A 21,602-nucleotide genomic window follows, 5' to 3' on the forward strand; every position below is an offset into this window, starting at 1 on the left:
ATGCTTTCTTACCCTGATTTCTATTTTGCCTGATATTAATATTTTAATGGCAATTTTCTTTTGGCTTGTATTGCCCTGATGGTATCTTTCCCTTCTCTTATTTTTTCTAATTGCTATTTTAGTTAGCTCTCTTTTTGGTTTGGACTTAGATTCTTAACCTAATCTCAGAATTCTCATCTTTAAAAAGGGAGATAAATCAAATTAGGTATACTGTTTTAACTAATTTGTTACCTGTCATTTTGTTCTATGCTTTGTGATCTTTAAGCTTCTTTGACACTGTCTTCCTTCTTCTGCTCCATGAACTATGTTTTCATTGCTCCTATCTTTTCCAGTGTTGCAAAAGGTATACAACTTGTTTAAAATTTTCGTAATGTTATTAAATTTTCAAAACCTTTGTTTAACTTTTATTACTCTATTTGTCAGAGTAAATAATAACACAAACATCCCTTACGTAAGTCATAACATTTAACAAACTTTTTAAAAACTAGCTTTCCCTCTCTACTTCTCCTTGACCTTTATCACATCACCTGGGATTTAGACGCATATTATTCATTTTTTAAAATAATTATATCTTTTCCTTTTGGCAACTACATTGAGATTTATAATAATTACAGCACATCTCTATTCTAACAGGTTTCAGAACTCTACCCTAATTCTTTTCTCAAGTCCATTTAATAATTTCCCCATTCTTGATTTCTTAATTTTGCTTTGCATCTCAGTTGGGTGGATTACATCTGTAAGTAATTTTACCAAGCATATGTGGGTGACATTGTTTAAGCCCTCATTGAAAAAGGACATCTTATCAGAAAATCAACTTTGGGGCCATAATTTTTCAAATCTGAAATCCAGAAGCATTTAATTATGAGTCTGGAAATTAACCAGAAGATGTGGCTGTAAGCCTCTGCACTGACTGCAGGAGCAAAGGGATTACAAAGGCTGGTTGAAGGCCAAGCTCTATTTGGCTAAAGAGAACTTACATGAAAAACACAAAAAAACATTCACCAAAACAAAAGCCTGTGACTAGGATACAGCAAACGCAAGAACAACAAGCAACAGAAAAAATTCAAAGAGAGTAAAAAGTAAAAGCTTAAAGAAACTAAACCTTTGAAATCTTTCTTAGAGGCACACCATAATTCTTGGCATAATGTGACCTCAGCCACTTCTGATAGCTGTTAGAATTAAAATATCTAAAAACAGCTTGGTTGGTGTATCTGAGTAAACATGTAACATCTTTTTATGGTCTTTGAATCAATATACATATCCTTGAAATTCCAAAATTCACCAATGCTTTTATTTCCTGCTTTTGATTTTTTTCCAAGATTTCACTAAAAATTTCAAACTACAGAAAAGTGAATACCCATATATTCATCACCTACATTGTACATTTAATATTTATTATACTTTATCACCTAGCTATCTATCTCTCCATCCATTCATGTGTGTTATCTCTCTACCCATCACTGACTTGTTTGAAATCATTTCTTATACTCCTTTCCATTTCCTAGAGCAGGGTTTTTCAGACATTTGGGGCTGAAAAATTCTTTGCTGTGGGGGGACTGTCCTGAGCTCTGTCCCGAGTTCCTGGACCCAGTTTTAAAAACCAAATATGTTTTCAGACATTGATAAATGTTCCCTGGGCAGCAAAACTGCTACTAATAAGTATTCACAGGAGCCTTTGTAAATGGTGGGTACTCAGCATCTGTGCACAAACTATCTGGGAGCCTTATCTAGAAATCATATACTCCATAACTAGATGTGACCCTGAAACAAAACCTGTATAGTATGGATGTGGCTTCCAATCACATTCTAAATTAACTAATTAATTAAGCTATTTATTTTTAAAGACGATTTAAGTTGTTATACAGTACAGATAACTCAGTATCATAACCTATATGCAATCTAGTATATGTAGCATTTTAACATAGATGTATCTTGAGGGTAAAAAAAAAAAGGCTAAATGAGCACCAATCCAATATGCTTAAGTGCCATATTCTTTACTGTTCATAAATCATTTAATCTTATCAGACTAAATACGATTTTAAAACAAAAACAATCAAACCTACCTTCACTGCCCAAAAGTCACATGACAACAACAAGATAATTGTCACCATACAGACAATAAAGCTGCTGCTGAACAATTCACAGAGAAGATAGACTATAATTGCACTGACTCGAAAGAATAAATGGAAAAATGATGCCACTGGGTGTCTGAAAAACAAAACATAATAAAAGAAATGTGTTAGATTTTACTACAGGTACTAAGAGATATAACATGTGAATGAAAAATGTCTCAGATAGGGCATAACCACGCAGTGTTCTCTCAACACAGAACAGACGGCTTGAGAAGAAGCAAACTGTCTACCTCTCTTCTTATGTCCTTATTTGACCATGCTTTGCCATCACAGAAAAACACTATGTAAACATGACTAATACTTCAGTGAATATAAACTTTGACAAACTACATAACAAGAATCTTTACCAAGCTTGGAAGAAATAAATAAGAAAACTATAGTCTTAGGATTTGAGTCCTATTTTCACATGCGCAAAAGATCACGTAAAAAGAATTCCTAGGCACGTAGAAATCATTTGATGTATTAAGAAAAGATCACCATCAAATAGGTTTTTTAAAAAGCTTGAGATGGAATTCATATACTGTACAATTCACTATAAAGTGTACACTTTAATGGTCTCTAGCATATTCAGAGTTGTGCAATTATTGCCACAATCAATTTTAAACACTTTCATTACCCCAAAAAGAAACCTGTATCCACTGCAGTTGCTCCCCATTTCTTCCCAATGTCCCCAGCCCTAGGCAATTACTGATCTACTTTCTGTCTTATTCTGGACTTTTCCTATAATAGAATCCTATACCATGCAGTCTTTCGTGACTGGCATCTTTCACTTAACAACGTTTTCAAAGTTCAAGTAGAATTTTATTTCATTAGAGAACTAAATTTGGAACAGAGAGCAACAATATGTTCAGTTTGATATTTTCATGCCAGTTTATACAAAAGATACAATTCTGAAATTTGAACAATGAATCAAAAGTAATTTCACTACAATTATATAAAGAAGTGGTACATTCTTGGTCAACAGTCACCAGCACACACTTAGAAATATTGTAGGTGTTTGAATAGTTGGGTTTGCTGATTTGAAAAATGAGTATTCAGTAAAATTCCACATGCCAGATACACCCAGAAAAATGTAAAATGTCGTTTTTATCTTTGATGCCCAATATCCACAGGCACACTATAACCCCTCTGCCTTAAACTTCACAGGCTGTCACCCTTCTCAGACCCAACAGCACTGGACATTAAGGCAACTTGTATAACTTATCTTTGCACCTGATTTTGGATTTTCTTTGCCTATTCGTAGTCTCCTCTTCAGCATCAAACAGTGAAACATCTTCAGTGTCATCATTGCTGTCCTAATAGGAAAATTAAACATCCATGAAGCAAAATGAAATAACATTTGCATGCTTACTACCTGTAAAGCAAGAAGTTAGTTAAAATAGAAGATTAGACAGTCCCAGCCATTGGGAATTCACAACTCAGTTCCTTCACTCACACACACACACACACCACCCCCACAGAAATCCTGTTGTAATCAAGCGAAAAAACCCTCCATGGTAATCCAAGTATCTACTTTCTTTAATCCTACCCCTGAAGTCCTATGAGAAAAAACACTTGGGGCTACAGATGATATGGCTGCAAACTTCAACATTTATTCTCAGCTCCTGTCTTGCAAATCTCAGAGAAAAAATGGCATCATGGGGAATAAATTCAATGCTTCCGGCTTCTTTGCAAAATCACAGGTGTGCATCCTGTTTCCATAACACTATCTCACAATTCTTTCTCTCTTTACACAGGGTTAAATTAATTGCCTGTGCTCAGAATCTCTTCTTTTCCTTTTCTTCCTCCTTGGGGCCGTTCCAGAAATCTTTCCCTCATTTCCTCTTTGCTGCACCTTCAAGTTTTCTATTGGATCTTTTAAATCAGATTCTGATCCTGAATCTCCCCTTCTAGCTACCAGTGCAACCAAGATTCTAAGAGTGTTTCAGTCCTCCATTCACGGCAGTTCACCTCCGGCCTAAACCACAGCAATAAATGTGTTCCTTATCCCTTTATCAGTAGCAGACACTAATCCACCTCCCTGCCTTCATCTCTAAATCTCAAATCCTTTCTATGCAAGTGTCTCCTGATTTCCCAGAGTAATCTTCTTAAGCTGGAAAACATACCAATTCACTCCTCTTCCGAAATTTTTCAATGGCTCCCCTACACGGACAGAACCAAATTAATTCCTTCACATACAGCACAGAATTCATGATCGGGTCCCCACTTACTTACCTTCTGATACTCCTCTGCACTTGGCACATCAGCCATACTGTCACTGTGTGTTCTCTAAAATACCATGGTCTCCCCATCGTTCTACATTTCTGTTTTCCACCTACGAAGCTTTTCCCTTCCCCACCCCTTAACTAGCTTACCATCAGGCAAACACCAAATACCCTCAAATTTACAGTACTCAGACAAATCTCTATTTGAACAATTATCTCAGGTATTCTTATTGAAGCCTGACCTCCTCTCACCCCCATCTAGACTCTAAACTACTGGAGGGCAAGGACTGTCTCTGCATTGCAGTAATTCTTAGCACCCAGCAGAGCACCTGGGCAAGTAATACACATTTGTTGAAGGCATAACAAAGGAGGCAATTTCCTACAATACATGACAGACCAGTCAGTGCCAGGAGAAACGTTAAGTGCCAATCAGAGCATGGGGAGGAAGACAATAATTTCTTCGAAAGAGCTCTGGAGAAGCTTCTGAGCCTTGGAAAACCAAGTACGCTGTGGCTCCCTTGACAAGGTATCTTTTCAAAGGCACAGAAGCAGGAATACACAAAGTGTGAATCGGAAAGTGGCCAAGTATGTATAGGGAATGGCCAAAATACAAGTTCACATGCTAAGTGAAGGGTTGGAGGAGTAGGAACTAAGGCTGAAAATGTAAAATGGACTCAAATCTGTGAGACCAGTGGCTCCCAACCTTGGCTATACACTGAAATTACCTGAGGTGCTAAAAGGAAAAAAAAAACAAACTCATGCCTAGGTCCCATCGTATGGAATACAAAGCTAAGAAAGGCCTTCTGCTCTCGACCTAATGGTCAAATCAAGTCACTTCCCATTTTGCATGGCATCATTTCAGCACTTTGACTTGAGATAGACTCCTTATCAGGAACTTTCAGGACCTGGCCCCTGCCCACCTCTTTGACCTTATCTCAGGTCAACTTCTCTTTTAGTAACTGTGGTTGTTAGAATATTGTCACCCTTTCCACCCCACTGCCCCAAGAAGTCCATATTCCAATTCAAATTGGAACCTGTGAATATATTACCATAGTTGGCAAAGGGACCTTGCATATGTGATTAAATTAACTATTCTGAGGTGGAAAGATTATCCTGGATTACCTGGGTGGGTCCAATTTAATAAGGGTCTTTATAAGAGAAAGAGTGAAGGATGGAGAGTCAAGGAAGGGGATGTAACAACAGAGGCAGAGGGATAAAAAGATGTAACAATACAAGCAGAGATCAGAGAGACAGGTTTAAATACACAACACCCTGGCTCTGAAGATAGAGGAAGAGGCTACAAGTCAAGGAATGCATGCGGCCTCTAGAAGATAAACATGGAAAAAGATTCTCCCCTAGAGAAGGAGCACAGACAGCCCATACCTTGATTTTATCTCCTTAAGACTCATTTCAGACTTTTGACCTCCATATCCGTAAGATCCATTTGTTGTTGTAACCACTAAGTTTATGGTAATTTGTTACTACAGCAATAGGAAATCAATACATTAAGTTCCTGTCAGACTGGCCTTTCTTAGTTCCTTAAGGATACAAACTTGTGCCCCATGAGGTCCGGGGTAACGGCACACTCCTCTCTTATCCTGCTCTTTGAAAGACTGGTATCTTATTTATTCAGTAAATACCAAGTGCCTACTATGTACTGTGCACTGTGGTAAGTGGTACAGCCAGAAACAAAGACAGTTCTGTATTTACAGAGGTGCATTAACTGTGATGGGGAAAGACTGTGGGCACAACAGGGATGAGGGGAATGAGATCGGAAATTTGGTTTTGAAAATATAAGTTCAAAATGCTTGTATTAGAACTTAGAAACATTTTTTTGAGAAAAGAGGTAAGGGTTCTGAGCAAAGGACTGACATGTTCTGACATGTTTTAAAAGGAAAATTTGGGCTTTTTTACAAATCTGGGAGATGGGGGTGGTGAGAACAAAGACACAAGGTAGGAGACTGCTCAGAAGGCTACTCTAATAATGAAGCCAAAAACTAAAGACTTGGGAGAGCCAACACAGCGGGCAGAGAGATGAAACCAAGAGACACAGACATTTGGAGATGCAGGAGGGCACCCCGGAAGATGCCAGAAGCTGAAAGAGCCATGTGAAACCAGACAACTGGTGAGAAGGACCACATATGTCACTATGTGACAGACACGAATGGCCTTTCTTGAGTGTGGGTTCTGAAGGAATGATCCAACTGCTGATAACACTGGATTGGCTCCAAATTGACGGCACTCTTTTCTGGATGATAAAGTGATCATCTAAAATATATGGATACAAGTATATTCTAAATACTTGTTTCTCAAAGTATGGTCTTGTATCAGTTTGTTAATGCTGCTGGAAAGCAATATACCAGAAATGGAATGACTTTCATAAAGTGAATTTATTACAAGTTTACAGTTCTAAGACCAGAAAAATGTCCAAACTCAAGCATCCAGGAAAAGATACCTTGACTCAAGAAAGGCCAATGTCTATCACATGGGAAGACATGTGGCAGGTATATGCTGGTCCTTGTTCTCAGTTCTGCTGCCTCCAGCTTCTGACGCAATGGTTTCCTCTCTAAGCGTTTGTGAGCCTTTACTTAGATCCTCTGGGGCACAATTCTGGGTTCTGGCATGCTCAGCATCTTACGGGAAGGCAAATGGTAACATCTGCTGGACTCTGTCTGTATCTAGGTATGTGCTCTGTCGGCACTCCAAGCATCTCCAGCTCTAAACAAATGTTCTCCAAGCAACAGTATCTGATGTATCTACAAATGTTTCCCCTTTTAAAGGACTCTAGTTAACTAATCAAGACCCACCTTGAATGGATGGAGTCATATATCCATCTAATCAAAAGATCACACCCACAAGTGGATGTGTCACATATCTATGGAAACCATCCAATCAAAAAGAGTAGGTCTGGCTCCACAAGACTGAATCAGGAATAAAACACGGCTTTTCTGGGCTACATAATAGTTTCAAACCAGCACATCAGCAACATCTTGGAGTTGGTGAGTAGTAGAGAATCACAGACACACAGCCCAGACCTAATTAATGAGAATATGCACTTTAACAAGATTCTCATGAGATTCATAATGCACATCAAAGTTTGACAAACACTGCTCTAGATCTGTCCAATATGATACCCACTAATCACACATAGCTACCAACCAGATGAAATGTGGCAAATATGACTGAGGAATGGAAATCTTAATGATATTTAATTTTAGTTAATTTAAAGTTACCTGTGGCTAGTGGCTACCATATCAGATAGCAAAAGAAAACAACACTGCCATCATGACAGAAAGTTCTACAGACAGGGTTGCTGAATTACCTTATTACGGAATATGTTTTTAGCGCTTGCATTGATATTTGTGTTTATAATTGCACTGGTACTTAATGAAGTCCAAATGACATCACAGAGCACTGTGTGAAAACGACATTGCGGTAACAGAAAGGGCACCGAAGAACTGGTTCATAATCATGTGGAACTTTAAAAGAACTTGCGGAGACTAGAGACTTCCGGAGAAGATGGCGGCTTAGTAAGACGCGCGGGTCTTAGTTCCTCCTCCAGAAAAGCAACTAAAGAAAGAGAAACAATACGAAACAGCTCCCGGAATCACAACAGAGACCAAAAAGACAGCGTACCCCATTCTGGAACGGCTGAACGGGCAGGGAGAATCCACTGCGGTGAGATACCCGAGGGGCGCACGTTTTCCTGGCCAGGGCGGCTGGCGACTGGGGTCCCCTCCACGCACGTAGCTCCCCGGTCTGACTGGGAACGTTGGATAGCGGGGCCCTCCCGTCACGCTTGGCGTCTCGGGCCAGCTGGGCAATTTGGACCGGCACTCCCCCAAGCCGCGGCGGCCAGCGACCCACCCCTCCACGCACAGTTTCCCGGGCCGACTGCCCCGCAGACAGACGACCGCCACGAGCGCCACCTACTGGGCAGGAAAAGAAAAACAGAGCCCAGAGATTCCACAGAAAAACCTTTCAACCAGCTGGGTCCCACACCCAGGGAAATCTGATCAAATGCCCAGACACCAGCAGAAAATAATGGATGACGCTCGGAAAATTGAAGATATGGCCCAGTCAAAGGAACAAAACAATAGTTCAAATGAGATACAGGAGCTGAGACAACTAATGCTGAATATACAAACAGAAATGGAAAAACTCTTCAAAAACCAAATCAATAAATTGAGGGAGGACATGAAGAAGACATGGGCTGAACAAAAAGAAGAAATAGAAAATCTGAAAAAACAAATCACAGAACTTATGGGAGTGAAGGACAAAGAAGAAAAAATGGAAAAAACAATGGATACCTACAATGGTAGATCTAAAGAGACAGAAGCTACAATTAGTGAACTGGAGGATGGAACATCTGAATTCCAAAAAGAAACAGAAACTATAGGGAAAAGAATGGAAAAACTTGAGCAGGGAATCAGGGAACTGAATGACAATATGAAGCGCACAAATATACGTGTTGTGGGTGTCCCAGAAGGAGAAGAGAAGGGAAAAGGAGGAGAAAAACTAATGGAAGAAATTATCACTGAAAATTTCCCAACTCTTATGAAAGACCTAAAATTACAGATCCAAGAAGTGCAGCGCACCCCAAAGAGAATAGACCCAAATAGGCGTTCTCCAAGACACTTACTAGTTAGAATGTCAGCGGTCAAAGAGAAAGAGAGGATCTTGAAAGCAGCAAGAGAAAAACAATCTGTCACATACAAGGGAAACCCAATAAGACTATGTGTAGATTTCTCAGCAGAAACCATGGAAGCTAGAAGACAGTGGGATGATATATTTAAATTACTAAAAGAGAAAAACTGCCAACCAAGACTCCTATATCCAGCAAAATTGTCCTTCAAAAATGAAGGAGAAATTAAAACATTTATAGACAAAAAGTCACTGAGAGAATTTGTGACCAAGAGACCAGCTCTGCAAGAAATACTAAAGGGAGCACTAGAGTCAGATACGAAAAGACAGAAGAGAGAGGTATGGAGTAAAGTGTAGAAAGAAGGAAAATCAGATATGATATATATAATACAAAAGCCAAAATGGTAGAGGAAAATATTATCCTAACAGTAATAACACTAAAAGTTAATGGACTGAATTTCCCAATCAAAAGACATAGAATGGCAGAATGGATTACGACCCAGCAATACCACTGCTAGGTATCTACTCAAAGGACTTAAGGGCAAAGACACAGACGGACATTTGTACACCAGTGTTTATAGCAGCATTATCTACAATTGCAAAGAGATGGAAACAGCCAAAATGTCCATCAACAGACGAGTGGCTAAACAAACTGTGGCGTATACCTACGATGGAATATTATGCAGCTTTACGACAGACTAAACTTATGAAGCATGTAACAATATGGATGGACCTAGAGAACATTATGCTGAGTGAGTCTAGCCCAAAACTAAAGGACAAATACTGTATGGTCCCACTGATGTGAACCGACATTCGAGAATCAGCTTGGAATACATCATTGGTAACAGAGACCAGCAGGAGTTAGAAACAGGGTAAGGTAATGGGTAATTGGAGCTGAAGGGATACAGACTGTGCAACAGGACTAGATACAAAAACTCGAAAATGGACAGCACAATAATACCTAAGTGTAATGTAACTAGGTTGGAACACTGAATGAAGCTGCACCTGAAATATGGTTTTTTGTTTGTTTGTGTGTTTGTATCTTTTGTTTTTATTTTTTCTTTTTCCTTTTTATATATATATTTTTTATTAGTATTATTATTTTAATTCTCTTCTCTGTATTAACATTCTATATCTTTTTCTGCTGTTTTGCTAGTTCTTTTCCTAAATCGATGCAAATGTACTAAGAAATGATGATCATACATCTATGTGATGATACTAAGAATTACTGAGTGCATGTGTAGAATGGAAAAAAAAAATAACCATTAAAAAAAAAAAAAAAAAAAAAAAGAACTTGCATTGGAGCGATCAGTACAGCAGCCAAAATGGTGAGTATTTCATACTGATAGCCAACTTCTAATGTATTATTATAAGTGGTCTAAAGTAATTGCACAATGAAGAATTCTTTTGTAAATTACAGTTTTTCAAGTTCTTAGGATTTTTTCAAGGTGCATTTTAAATTAAAATAATAGATCAGTTTTTAAAACTGTATTTATTGCTAAAAAGGAAAAAATAAGATAATGACTGATTCAAATGTCTCATAGTGCTCAAAATCAAAACACCTCAACAAGTGAGACAGAAAAACATTCAAATACATATTCCTAGTATTAAACACAATGTAGACATTTGTTTCAACAAAACATCTTGTCACATTAATCATTAACTCAAAGTCATTCCAGTTCTACGTCTAAAAATATATCTCACAATTAAGATGAGAAGGAAAATGCAATTATTTTTAAAGTTAGTGAAACTATTTGAAATTGAGAACAAAATGTATCCATCCACTTGAAAGCACATCAGAATTAATTCTCTGTCAACATATTTCTTTAAAAATATTTAATTATACAAATTGGTTTCCAAGTATAAAAGTCAAATACAGAAATATAGAGGATGAAAATTAAAGTCCCTCCCTTGATTTCCTTATAATCACATAAGTTTCCCCAAAGGCAATCACTGTTTTTTTTAATGTTTATCTATATCATATGAGTTAAATTTGATGCTAGATTTTGTGACCGTGTCATTGTGAAAACGTTGTGACTGACATTCCCTTTATCCAGTATATGGACAGATGAATAATAAAAGACAAGAATAAATCAATAAATAAAGGGGGAGGATAAGGGGTATGGGATGTTTTGGGTGTTCTTTTTTTATGTTTTTGGAGTTATGAAAATGTTCTAAAATTGATTGTGGAAATGAATGCACAACTACATGATGACACAGGAGCCTGTGATTGTATACTTTGGATGGATTAGATGGTGTGTGAATATCCCAATAAAAGTACATTTAAAAAAAAAAAAAGGCTTGGTCCAGGGCAGTGGCAGTGGGGGTGGGGGTGGTGGGAAGTAATGAGATTCTGGATATATTTTAAGGTACAGCTGACAGGATCGGCTGATGATTAAAAAGTGGGGTCAGAGAAAAGAAGTCACAGATGATTCCAAAGTTCTGTCCTGAGCAGCTAAAAGAATAAAGATGTCAAAAACAGAATGCAGGGCACGCCAGAATTTAGGTCAGAAAGATGACAAGTAATGTGAGGAGGGACTAAAAAAGAACTGCCAACGAGTAGGAGGTGAATCAGAAGATAATGTCCTGGAAGCCAAGTAAGAAAGTATTTCCAGGAGGAGGACCCAGTCAGCTGTGTCAGATATTGCTCAAGCAGGTGAAACTGAATAGTGATCACTGTATTTGCAACCACCATCAGTATCTAAAGAGCAGTAATAGTATAGCAAGGGGAAGAGGGAGAAAAGCCTCAATGGTATGGATATAAAAGAGACTACAAGAAATAAAAGACAAGTCTTTCAAGGACTCTTGATATTTAGTGAAACAAAGAAAGGAGTGATAGCTGAAAGAACATGTGGAATTGAGTTTTAATGTTTTTTTTGTTTTTTTTTTTAGGGTGGGAGAAACTGAAGCATGTTCATATGCTGTTGCACATAAGCTGTTAAAGGTGGGCTGGGGATGGTGATGCAGACAATCAAGGGAGAATTACTGGAGCAATGTCTTTGGGTAGGCAAGATGGGAAGGAAACCAGTGAGAGAATGGAGGAGACAGCCTAGAAAAGGAGCACAGGCAGCTCAACTGTAGTAACAGGAAAAAGGCAGCATATACAAGAGTTTATGGGCAAAGATGCAGATAGTAGGCAGGTGTGAAAATTCCCTTCTCCTGGCTTCCATTTTATCTGAGAAACAAAGTCATCAGCTGAGAGAGGATGAGGGGAAAATGGGAAGTTTGAGGGGAGAGAAGCTTTAATGGTGGTCTAGGAAAATGGAAGAGGAACTATACCAGTGTAGTGATGATTGCCTGGCAGCATCAAACGCTCACTTGGTTCCCTGTCACACACTGAAAGCTGGGACAGTCAGCATGGTTGTGTTCTCGTCACACAGTGAAAGCTGGGACAGTCAGCATGTTTGTGTTCTCCTCCAGCCTCATTCGGTCTGGGAGAAGATGCAGAGCACTGAATTTAACCACACTGGATTTGCTCCATTTAAACTTCACGGCCTCAGACTGGTCTTTTCTGGCCATACATCCTAAAGCTGTCTTATTCCCAGATACTACTTCAGATATTATTATCTGAAAATACCTTTAGTTAAGTAACTTACTATGTCTCTCTGCCACCTCAGGGGCACACCCTGATCCCCCAACGCCCCCCACCCACCCCTCATTCAAAGTTAGGAAAGCATCTGCATTGTTCACAGCTGTGTGCCGGGGTCTAGAACACTGCATGACCCACAGTAACACCTCCGCATACTATTTGTGAAATTAGGAGGTGGGGGGCGTAGGACTTAAGATGTGGCGATTGAAAGAGGACTATAATTAAAAAAAAAAATAGGGAGAAATTATTAAATTACTCTCACCAACCTCTAGACGTAAGCGTGTGAAATATGATTAACCCTAAGTGGACCATTCGAGTTACAGTTTAATGGAAAACCACGATGCAAAGCTCTGACGGCGTCCTCTATGGCTACAGGCCCGCAGCGCGTCCTCGGAGGTCAGGCCGGGAGGTACCCGAGAGCCGCCCGCCGCCCACTCCTCCCTCCACAAACGGTTAAAAAACACACCCGCGACATGACACGACGGCGTTTCCGCAGGGCAGCACGGGCTCCGACCCGGCACACCGCGTCTGTTTGCAACGCACGTGTACACACCCCGAAGCTCCCCGCAAAACGCCGCCCCTCCGCGGCCCCACTCGCCCACCCTCGCCTGGTGCAAGAGAGGCCAGGGAGTGTCCAGCCGGGGCCACACGACCCAGGCCCGTCCCAGGGCCTTCGCCCGCGACCACCCCCCTTTCTCCGAAGCTCGGACGGCGAGCGGGGTCGCGAACACAACAGCCCCGGGACAATCGGCCCACCCCTCAAAACAGCCCGCAGCCCGGGTACGCCCTCTTCCATCGGCCTCTTACGCGCCCACAACCCTCACCTGCGACAACATGGCAGCCCAGCGCCAGGCCCACTTCCGGGCGCCACGTCAGTGCGGCCGCCGCCGAGTCCAGAAGGCGGAACGGACGCAGCCTGCTCACCGCCGGCCTGGAGGGGCCAAAGCTCAAGCCGCACCCTGGACCCACTTCCGCTTCGAGGCGCCGCGCGGGCGGAACAACTTCGGGGATTGGGTGGGCAGGTGGGCGGGGCGATCTCGGGGCGGGGCCGCTGAGGAGCGAGGCGAGCAGTAGGACCTGGCGGGAACAGCAGTTTGAGCGCTCTGCTTACCAAGTATGAAACTAATCTCTGTGCACTCCTCTTTCCCCAGTCGTGGAGTGGGGATGACAATGAGATCTATTATATAAGGTAAGGCCCGAGTAGGTAGGAAGCCTTGTTGCTAACTCCAAACTTCACCTGTCGCCCAGGGTGTGATCCTGCCTGATGAAAGACCTGAAATTCAGAAGCATTAAATCATTTTTGAAACTGTGATGAAAATATTGTTTGACGGCCTAACGCAGACTGCCTGCTGTTGAAGGCTCATGGATGTGTCTGTACCTGTAAACGTGTATTAAAACATTTCCTAGGGCGGGTAACGGTGGCTCAGTGAGAGTACTTGCGTGCCATGCCGGAGACCCGGGTTCGATTCCGGTCCTTGCCCGTGTAAAAAAAAAAATTAAATGGATTCTTTCCATTACAATCAGTTTTTAACATGGCTATTTGTCAATGCTATGTTAAACTTAATATCCTAAGGATAGAAAAAAATATATTAAAAACCACATTTCTCAAAGGAGGGCTTGACAAAGCAATTGCATACCCCACCATTGGAGGTGACAAGCAGGGGCATCTAAACCTCTCCATGCCTTTTTTTTTTGTGGCTAACCCGGTTGTCGTGTTTTTTTTGTGTGTGTGGAGAGGGGGGTCCTTTTTTTTGTTTTGCATTCTATGTGAATTTGTTAGAATCCTTTAAAAATGAGCATATTTCACAGGAAAAAAGTCTGAATTTCTGACTTCTCTTGTAGAAGCAAAATATCTGGCAATGCTAAGGCACTTTGTGGGAACTCTCACATTTGCTTAGGGGCTGAGCACTCCTGTGGGTCTCAGCCTCAGAGGTGAGCTTCCCTCTGCTAAGTTACCTGCCTAGTCCTTGACACCATTCCTCTAAGGGTTTAAACATAAACCTCAAAACACTCAATATTAGTGACCCTCTTTGTAGAGAGGAGGAATATATTTAATTTTCTTCTGAAAGGAGTTAGTCCCAAAAAGGGAAAAGAAAAAAAAAAACACAAAACTTTCTCAAATCCAATATACTAACTCCATTGAGTCCTTCTTCTGTTAGATTAACTGAAATCGCTTGCGCTTCATCAATATTCCATGCAGAAATATCAGGGAACGCTAAAGCATTATTCTGATATAGTTTCAACTTACTTTGTTGGAACAGAATGATAGGCGGTGATGATGGGTGTCTAATTTCCAATGAATACCTGCCCCTCCCTACCAATGACACCAGGCTTCAAAGGAGAGCAGACACAAACGTTCCCAGACTCCCTCTGTTTTCTCGCTTTGCTATTATCAATTCTTTGGCTCATAGGAACATAATGCTGAGCTCCCAGATTAATTGCCAGGGAACAGTCCAGAGCAAAACCTAGAAGGCCAAACACCGACACCTGCTTGGTTTTGTTTATTGGAAGACACTGTCATTTCCAAAAGCAGGTTCAGATAAATGTGTTTTGTCCAAGCTCAGGGGCCGCTGTTTTCCCTTGCTTCATGAAACTGTCAATAGGCAGACCTCTGATCTTCCGGAGCCAGGCAACTTTGCTGGCTTTTTCCCGATCGACCCCCACAGTGGACTCCCTGGCCTGGAATTCCTTCATCTTGGCTTCTACATACTCTTTCTCCTGACTGACGGTCAAAAGCATGAACCCCGTGCTCATCCTAAAGGGATTGGGCGTCGGCGTGGTGTAGAAGTGAGGCCGTTCCAGCCTGAAGGACGGGGTCCTTGTGCCCACTGTGGGAGTGAGCATGCGGTTGGGTTTGATGACCTGCATGCTGGTCAGGTGGCCCAGACGGCTGGTCACTCTGCCCTCACCCTGTAGGCTGCCGGAAAACCTGGGGTAGATAATCATGGGCTCCGGTATGGTGGACTGGACTCTGGGACCATGTAAAGAGTTCTTCAAGTTGGGCTGCAGTTTCTGGATTTCAAGAGGAATGTTGGTCTGTTTCACATCAATCGGGGAGTGGCTGAGCTTCAACTGATCAACTGCAGGCTGGACTGATTTTCCTTTGAAACTCAGGACCTTCCTTGGGTGGGAGATAGAAGGTCCGTAGGTACCGATGACGTGGGTTTGGGGCCTGTGGGGATAGGCAAACACCCCCGAGTTATGGGCTTTCTGCAGGGCATTGACAGTCAGAAGGAACTTGTCAGGCGACATGGGGACTTGCCAGGATTTTTTCTTGGGGTGAGAAAACACTTCTCCAGGAGTGCCCAGTTGTTTTTGCTTTTGTACTTTTCCCACTTCATCTGCTTTAAAGAAGATAAAAACAAGTCAGTGTTCTATGAAAAAGATTAAGTACAGGTACATAAAATTTAAAGCCATTACAACTGCCATACAAACTGAGGCCTTCATTGCCCAAGAGAGATGCCCCCAGCTGAGGAAACTTCTCCTATGATATCAGAAACATCTGCATATTTAACTAAACAGGTTTATAACATATGCTAGTACTTGTAAACATGTGTGTGTATTTGCCTCTGGATACACATTTTTGCAGGGAGCGTGAATTATCCCGGAGCCCCATACATTTTTGAAACTTCTCCTTGGGTATATTACCCTATTTATGATTCACATACAAAAAATACTGTGATCATACAGTATGGTCAGTGATTTCAAATGATCTTTGGATGGTTCCCAAAATCAAACCTGCCTTCAAAGAACAGACCACCCTTGGATAGATGCAAAATATCACTAAATGGCTAAAAGGCAGTTCCTAAAAACAAGTTCCCAAAATGTCTTAAACAAGAGCAACAGCTCCAAAAGCCATCCAAAGAGGACAAGACACTCATTTGGATGTACAAGTTGGCCTCTCTCTTCAGAAAACAGGTTAAGACGTTAAGGTCAAGTTCTGCAAGGCATCTAAGACCCTTAAATTAATAAAGACGTCTTCACAGGTGAGAAAACCTACTATGTCTCTCCAATTTGTACCTTTAAATCCCTACAACATCTTACAGATACCTGAAAGCATTATTCCCACCGTACCAAAAGAGTAACTGGGCTATGAAAAATGGAAGGATTGGCCTAGTCTGGCCTAGCAGTTAAAAGTCGAATCACCAGAGGGCTCCAACCTGCAAGAAATGGCCCAGACATCTTAATCAGAGCTCCAGAAAACAGTTAAAGGAAGGCAGTAACAGGGCAAGTGCCAAATTAAGAAACAGCCTCCTCAAAAGCAGTAGGATCTCCTGGTACCCTGGTTGGACTCTCCCAGACCCCATCCCCGCCCACGCTTCCAGTGAAGGTCCCTGGTCCGAGTTCCTGAGGGAGCAGAATGACCCTCCTGCACATACTAGGAATGTGTGTCTGACCCAATCTGTCTCGTGGTGGTCTGAGGGACTCCCTGCCCCAGAACTTGCCATGCATGTAGAAGGCAGCACCTCTAGCTCTCCTACAGAAGACTTGGGAGAGCAGTCAAGTGGCTGCCTGGGGCAAGGGATTGCTGGCTGGAGGATATAGAGCCTAGTGCCCCAGACCATGAGGAAACTGCTTCCTAAGCAAGAAGGGATATTGGTATCTGTGTAAATAGGGGAATTCCTAGGGCCACATGTTCGTGTCCAAGACAAGACGTTTGCAGAAAGGATCAGGGAGGCCCCCATGCTTTGGCCCCAGCTATTTTCTAAACTTATTGTATGGAAAAGCCCTAAAGGAGAACACTCATACTGGCCAATCTGAAAGGACAAGAAAATACATTTTCTATTCCCCTCTCCCTCTCTCCCTCTCTCCCTCTCTCTCTATCTCTCTATCTCTCTCTCCCTTCCTCACTCCCTCCCTCTCTCTCTTTCTTTTTCTTTCTTTCTTTCTTTTTTGTTTTGTCAATACACTAGCTGGACAGAAGCTTAAAGAAGTCTGAGTCTAAATTCCAGCAAAAAACACACTAAAATATCAAAATGGCCAGGTTTCAACAAAAGATTACAAAACAAATGCAGAAACAGGACATGATGGCCCCAGCAAAGGAGAAGATTAAGGCATTAGAAACCATCAGTGGGGAGGATCACATCTGGGACATTCCAAACAAAGACTTTTTAAAAATGGCCATAAATATGCTTAAAGAGCTAAAGAAAAATATGGACAAAGGACTAAAGGAAATCAGGAAAACAATCAATAAACACAAAGAGAATATCCATAGAGAGATGGAAATTATAAAAAGTAGCCAAACAGATCTGAGGACCAGAGTAACAGAAATTTAAAATCCCTTAGGGGGGGTTCAACAGCAGATTGGAGCAGGCAGAAGAAAAAATCAGTGAGCCTGAAAATAAGACAAGTGAAATTATCCCATCTAAGGAACAGAAGGAAGAAAAATGAAGAAAAGTGAATAGAGCCTGAGGGACCTGTGGGACACCACCAAGTGTACCAATATCAACACTGTAAGAGTCCCAGAACAAGAAGAAAGAAAGGGGCATAGGAAATATTCAAGGAAATAATGGCCTAAAACTTCCCAAATTTAATGAATATAAACATCCAGGATGCTCAGAGAACTCCAAACAGGATAAACGCAAACAGACCCATGCCATAGTTACAATCAAACTGTCAAATGCCAAAGATAAAGAGAGAATTCTGAAAGCCACAAGAGAGAAGCAACCTTTCCATACAAGGGAGACTCCATAAAATTAAGTGCTGATTTCTCATTGGAAAGAAAGCTGTGGGATGACATATTTAAAGAAATGAGAGTAAAACAAACAAACAAAAAAACCGTGCCAACTGAGAATTCTATATCCAGCAAAACTATCTTTCAAAAATGGGGGAAGAATTAAGACATTCCCAGATAAACAGTCTGAGTTTGTCATCACTATGCCAGCCCCAAAAGAGATGCTAAAGAGAGTTCTGCAGATTGAAAGGAAAGGACAATAGACAATAGATCAAAACTGCATGAAGAAATAAAGATCTCCAGTAGGGGTAACAATAGAGATAAATATAAATGCCAGTGCTACTATATTTTGACTTGTAACTCCACTTTTTACCTCTCACAGGATCTAAAAGACAAAGGCAATGATTTTGGACCCATAAGGTATTAACACATAGTCTATAACAAGTACTACAAAAAGGTGGAGAGACAGAGGGATACAGGAGAATAGTTTGTATATATAATTGAAGTTAAGTTGATATCAAAATAAGATTGTTGTAGATTTAGGCTAAGCCCCATGAGAACTACAAAGAAAATAGCAAGGAATATGCAAGCTCATAGAAACAGAAATTAGGTTACCTGAGGTAGGTGGCAAGGGGAATGGGAATTTCATGCAAAATGGGTGTAGGGTTTCTGTTTGGGGAGATGGGAAAGTTTTGATAATGGAAGGTGATAAGGGTACTGCAAAACAGTGAGTGTGATTACTCCCACTGAATGGTATACTTGGGAGTCTTTGAAATGGGAAAGTTCATATGGTAAATATGTTCCAATAATAACAGTAATGAGCAACTAAAGAAACAATGATAATTAAAAGGCAATACATGGTCCTGGACAGGGTCCAACAAGGGAGGAGAGAAGATTCAAAAGAACATTCTTGGGACAAATAAAAAGACAGGAATCTAGACTGTAAGCTTTATATCAATGTTAAATTTTTTGAACTTGATAATTGCACTTAATATGCATCACAGTATTAAGTGTTCAAGGGACATGATATATACAACCTACACTCAAGTGCTTGGAAAATAGATTGATAAAAAGAAAGAAAGAAAAGTAGATGGATTGATAGGTAGATGGACAGATAGAATTACATGGCAAACGTGGCAAAATGTTAAAATCAGTTGATCTGGGGGGTGGGGGGTACAAGGGGAACTCAGTGGTAGAATTCTTGCCTGCCATGCAGGAGACCTGGGTTCGCTTTCTGACCCCTGCACTTCCCACACAAACAAACAAGCAAACAAACAAAAATTCAACAAATGGTGCTGCAATAAGGGGCTATACACATGGAAAAAGGATGAAATGTGACCATGCCATACAGCATACAGAAAAAAAAAACTGGTTGATTTGGGTATTTGAGGGGGTAGGGCTATGCTAGAGTTCTCTGTATGGGGTTTGTATTAGTTTTGTAACTGCCCTGTAAGTTTGAAAGTATTTCAAAATAAAAATTTTTAAATAAAAAAAAATCTATATCCCAAACTATATAAATCTATACCCCACAAATAAAATTCATCAGTGTGTTAAGTATATAATTTTCCTTGACCAAATCAGTTTTATCCCAAGAATGTTTGTATAAGGGCATACTAGAATGAAATAAAACTTTGATTTTTTTCCTGACCTTTATTTGTTTATTAAATAATAATTTTATTAAAACATATAAAATTTAATGAAATTACGAGGTCAGAGTTTTCCCATCTTCCTTCCAATCCCAAAAATCAACCACTTTGCTAAGATACATATATATACAAACATAAAATGCAGTTTTTGTCCTTTTGTAAAAATGGAATCATGATGAGGAGGGCGGGCCATGGTGGCTCAGCAGCTAGAGTTCTCGCCTGCCATGTGGGAGACCCAGGTCTGATTCCCGGTGCCTGCCCATGTGAAAAAAAAATAAAAGGAATCATGATGAGCACACTGTTTAGTGACATGCCTTCTTCTCGTTCTCTTTCCATGTCAGTATATGTGAATCCTCATCATACAATTATTAGCTTTGTATAATATTCTAGAGCAGGGATTTTTCATTATCTATTGAGCTCCTGTCCATTGATGGACATTTAGTTTGCTAAAGACCAATCTTAATTGCAAATACTATTTTTACTTATCATATTAGCAAGTTCAAAATGATGAAGAATGCCCAATGTCGATATGGCTGTGGGGAAGCCCTCAAACCCTGTTGGTGGGAGTGTAAATTGATAGTTTTTAAAGAACAGTCTTTCTGGATTTTAAGAGCACTTGGCTCAGCAATTCCACTCCTAGAACTTTACCCTACACGTATGCTTATGAAGTTATTCAGACATGGGTGTTCTATGTACAAGGATGTCCATTGCTAGTATAGACTTTATAAAACTTAATTATTTTGCCCTCTTTTTTTTTTTTTTTTTCACATGGGCAGGCACCGGGAAACGAACCCGGGTCCTTGGGTATGGCAGGCAAGCATTCTTACCTGCTGAGCCACCGTGGCCCGCCCTGCCCTCATTTTTAAGCCAATCTCTTCAGAGAGTCCCACTCAAAGAAACACTAGTATATTAGCCAGAAACATTTTGAAAGACATTAGAAATCGCAACTGAAGACTCTCAAAGAACATAAAGAAAAATCCCATTCATGATGTCCAGAAACTCTTCTTAAAAATCTCTGTCACCTTCGCTCTCTCACTTATCTCCTTATCTCACAGTTGGCCACCCTGAAATCTCTTTCTTCCCCCATGAAATGTCCTAAATCGCTCTAAAAAACCAGCCGTGACTGCCTCTTTTCTCTTCTGCTGTGCCCATTACCAGGTTGATGACACAATATCCAAGAAGTGAGGAGGCTGAGTGGCCAGGGAAGGAGGGGAGGTGGGAGCAAAAAACTGGAACTCAGATCTTAAAAATGTTCTCCCCGTATGGTCTCAAACTAGTAAAGGGACAATTAAGGAAAGCAAAACACTCTTAGGAGGAGCCCAGCCATTCTGAAATCTCAAAAAGCAGCAGTTATTGGCCTGCTGAAAAGGAAAAGTAAGAGAGAGAGAAGTCAATTCTTGACACAAATTCAGAATAAAGTATCACCATTCATTTTATCTCCTGCCGAGCATCTTGCTTCCAAATTCTCTTGCCCAACATCCATGTCATTTGGTTCCTTAGAAACAGGGTGAGCTTTCTTCTTTCTATCTTTTCGGGGTGATCTGGACTTTCCTTGACTTTGAGGTGGCTCCATTATTGCTGATAAATTAAGGTAGAGGAAGAAACTAGTGATTATATAATTCAACTGAATAATGAATAATGGGGAAGTAGCTGATAATTCGAGTGATTTTCACCCCAAATATCACATCATTGTTATTTTTGTATGAAACTGAG

General features: G+C 40.6%; 2 protein-coding genes across 2 annotated transcripts in view; both read right to left on the minus strand.

The window, feature by feature from the left end:
• The window catches only part of TVP23C (trans-golgi network vesicle protein 23 homolog C), a 21,308-nt gene extending 7,785 nt beyond the window's left edge, over positions 1 to 13,523 (minus strand). The window contains exons 1-3 of the mRNA XM_077166064.1: positions 13,394 to 13,523; positions 3,345 to 3,427; positions 2,064 to 2,208 (exon numbers count right to left, since the gene is read on the minus strand). Of these exons, the coding sequence (XP_077022179.1) occupies positions 2,064 to 2,208; positions 3,345 to 3,427; positions 13,394 to 13,405 (240 nt within the window). The 5' untranslated portion in view covers positions 13,406 to 13,523. The remainder of the gene's footprint in view (positions 1 to 2,063; positions 2,209 to 3,344; positions 3,428 to 13,393) is intronic.
• Positions 13,524 to 14,929: 1,406 nt separating this feature from the next.
• Positions 14,930 to 21,602, minus strand: part of FBXW10B (F-box and WD repeat domain containing 10B) — a 36,806-nt gene continuing 30,133 nt past the window's right edge. Inside the window, exons 13-14 of the mRNA XM_077166067.1 lie at positions 21,315 to 21,467; positions 14,930 to 15,913 (exon numbers count right to left, since the gene is read on the minus strand). Of these exons, the coding sequence (XP_077022182.1) occupies positions 15,105 to 15,913; positions 21,315 to 21,467 (962 nt within the window). The 3' untranslated portion in view covers positions 14,930 to 15,104. The remainder of the gene's footprint in view (positions 15,914 to 21,314; positions 21,468 to 21,602) is intronic.

This window comes from Tamandua tetradactyla, chromosome 6 (assembly GCF_023851605.1).
Source record: "Tamandua tetradactyla isolate mTamTet1 chromosome 6, mTamTet1.pri, whole genome shotgun sequence".
NCBI classification, from domain to species: domain Eukaryota; kingdom Metazoa; phylum Chordata; class Mammalia; order Pilosa; family Myrmecophagidae; genus Tamandua; species Tamandua tetradactyla.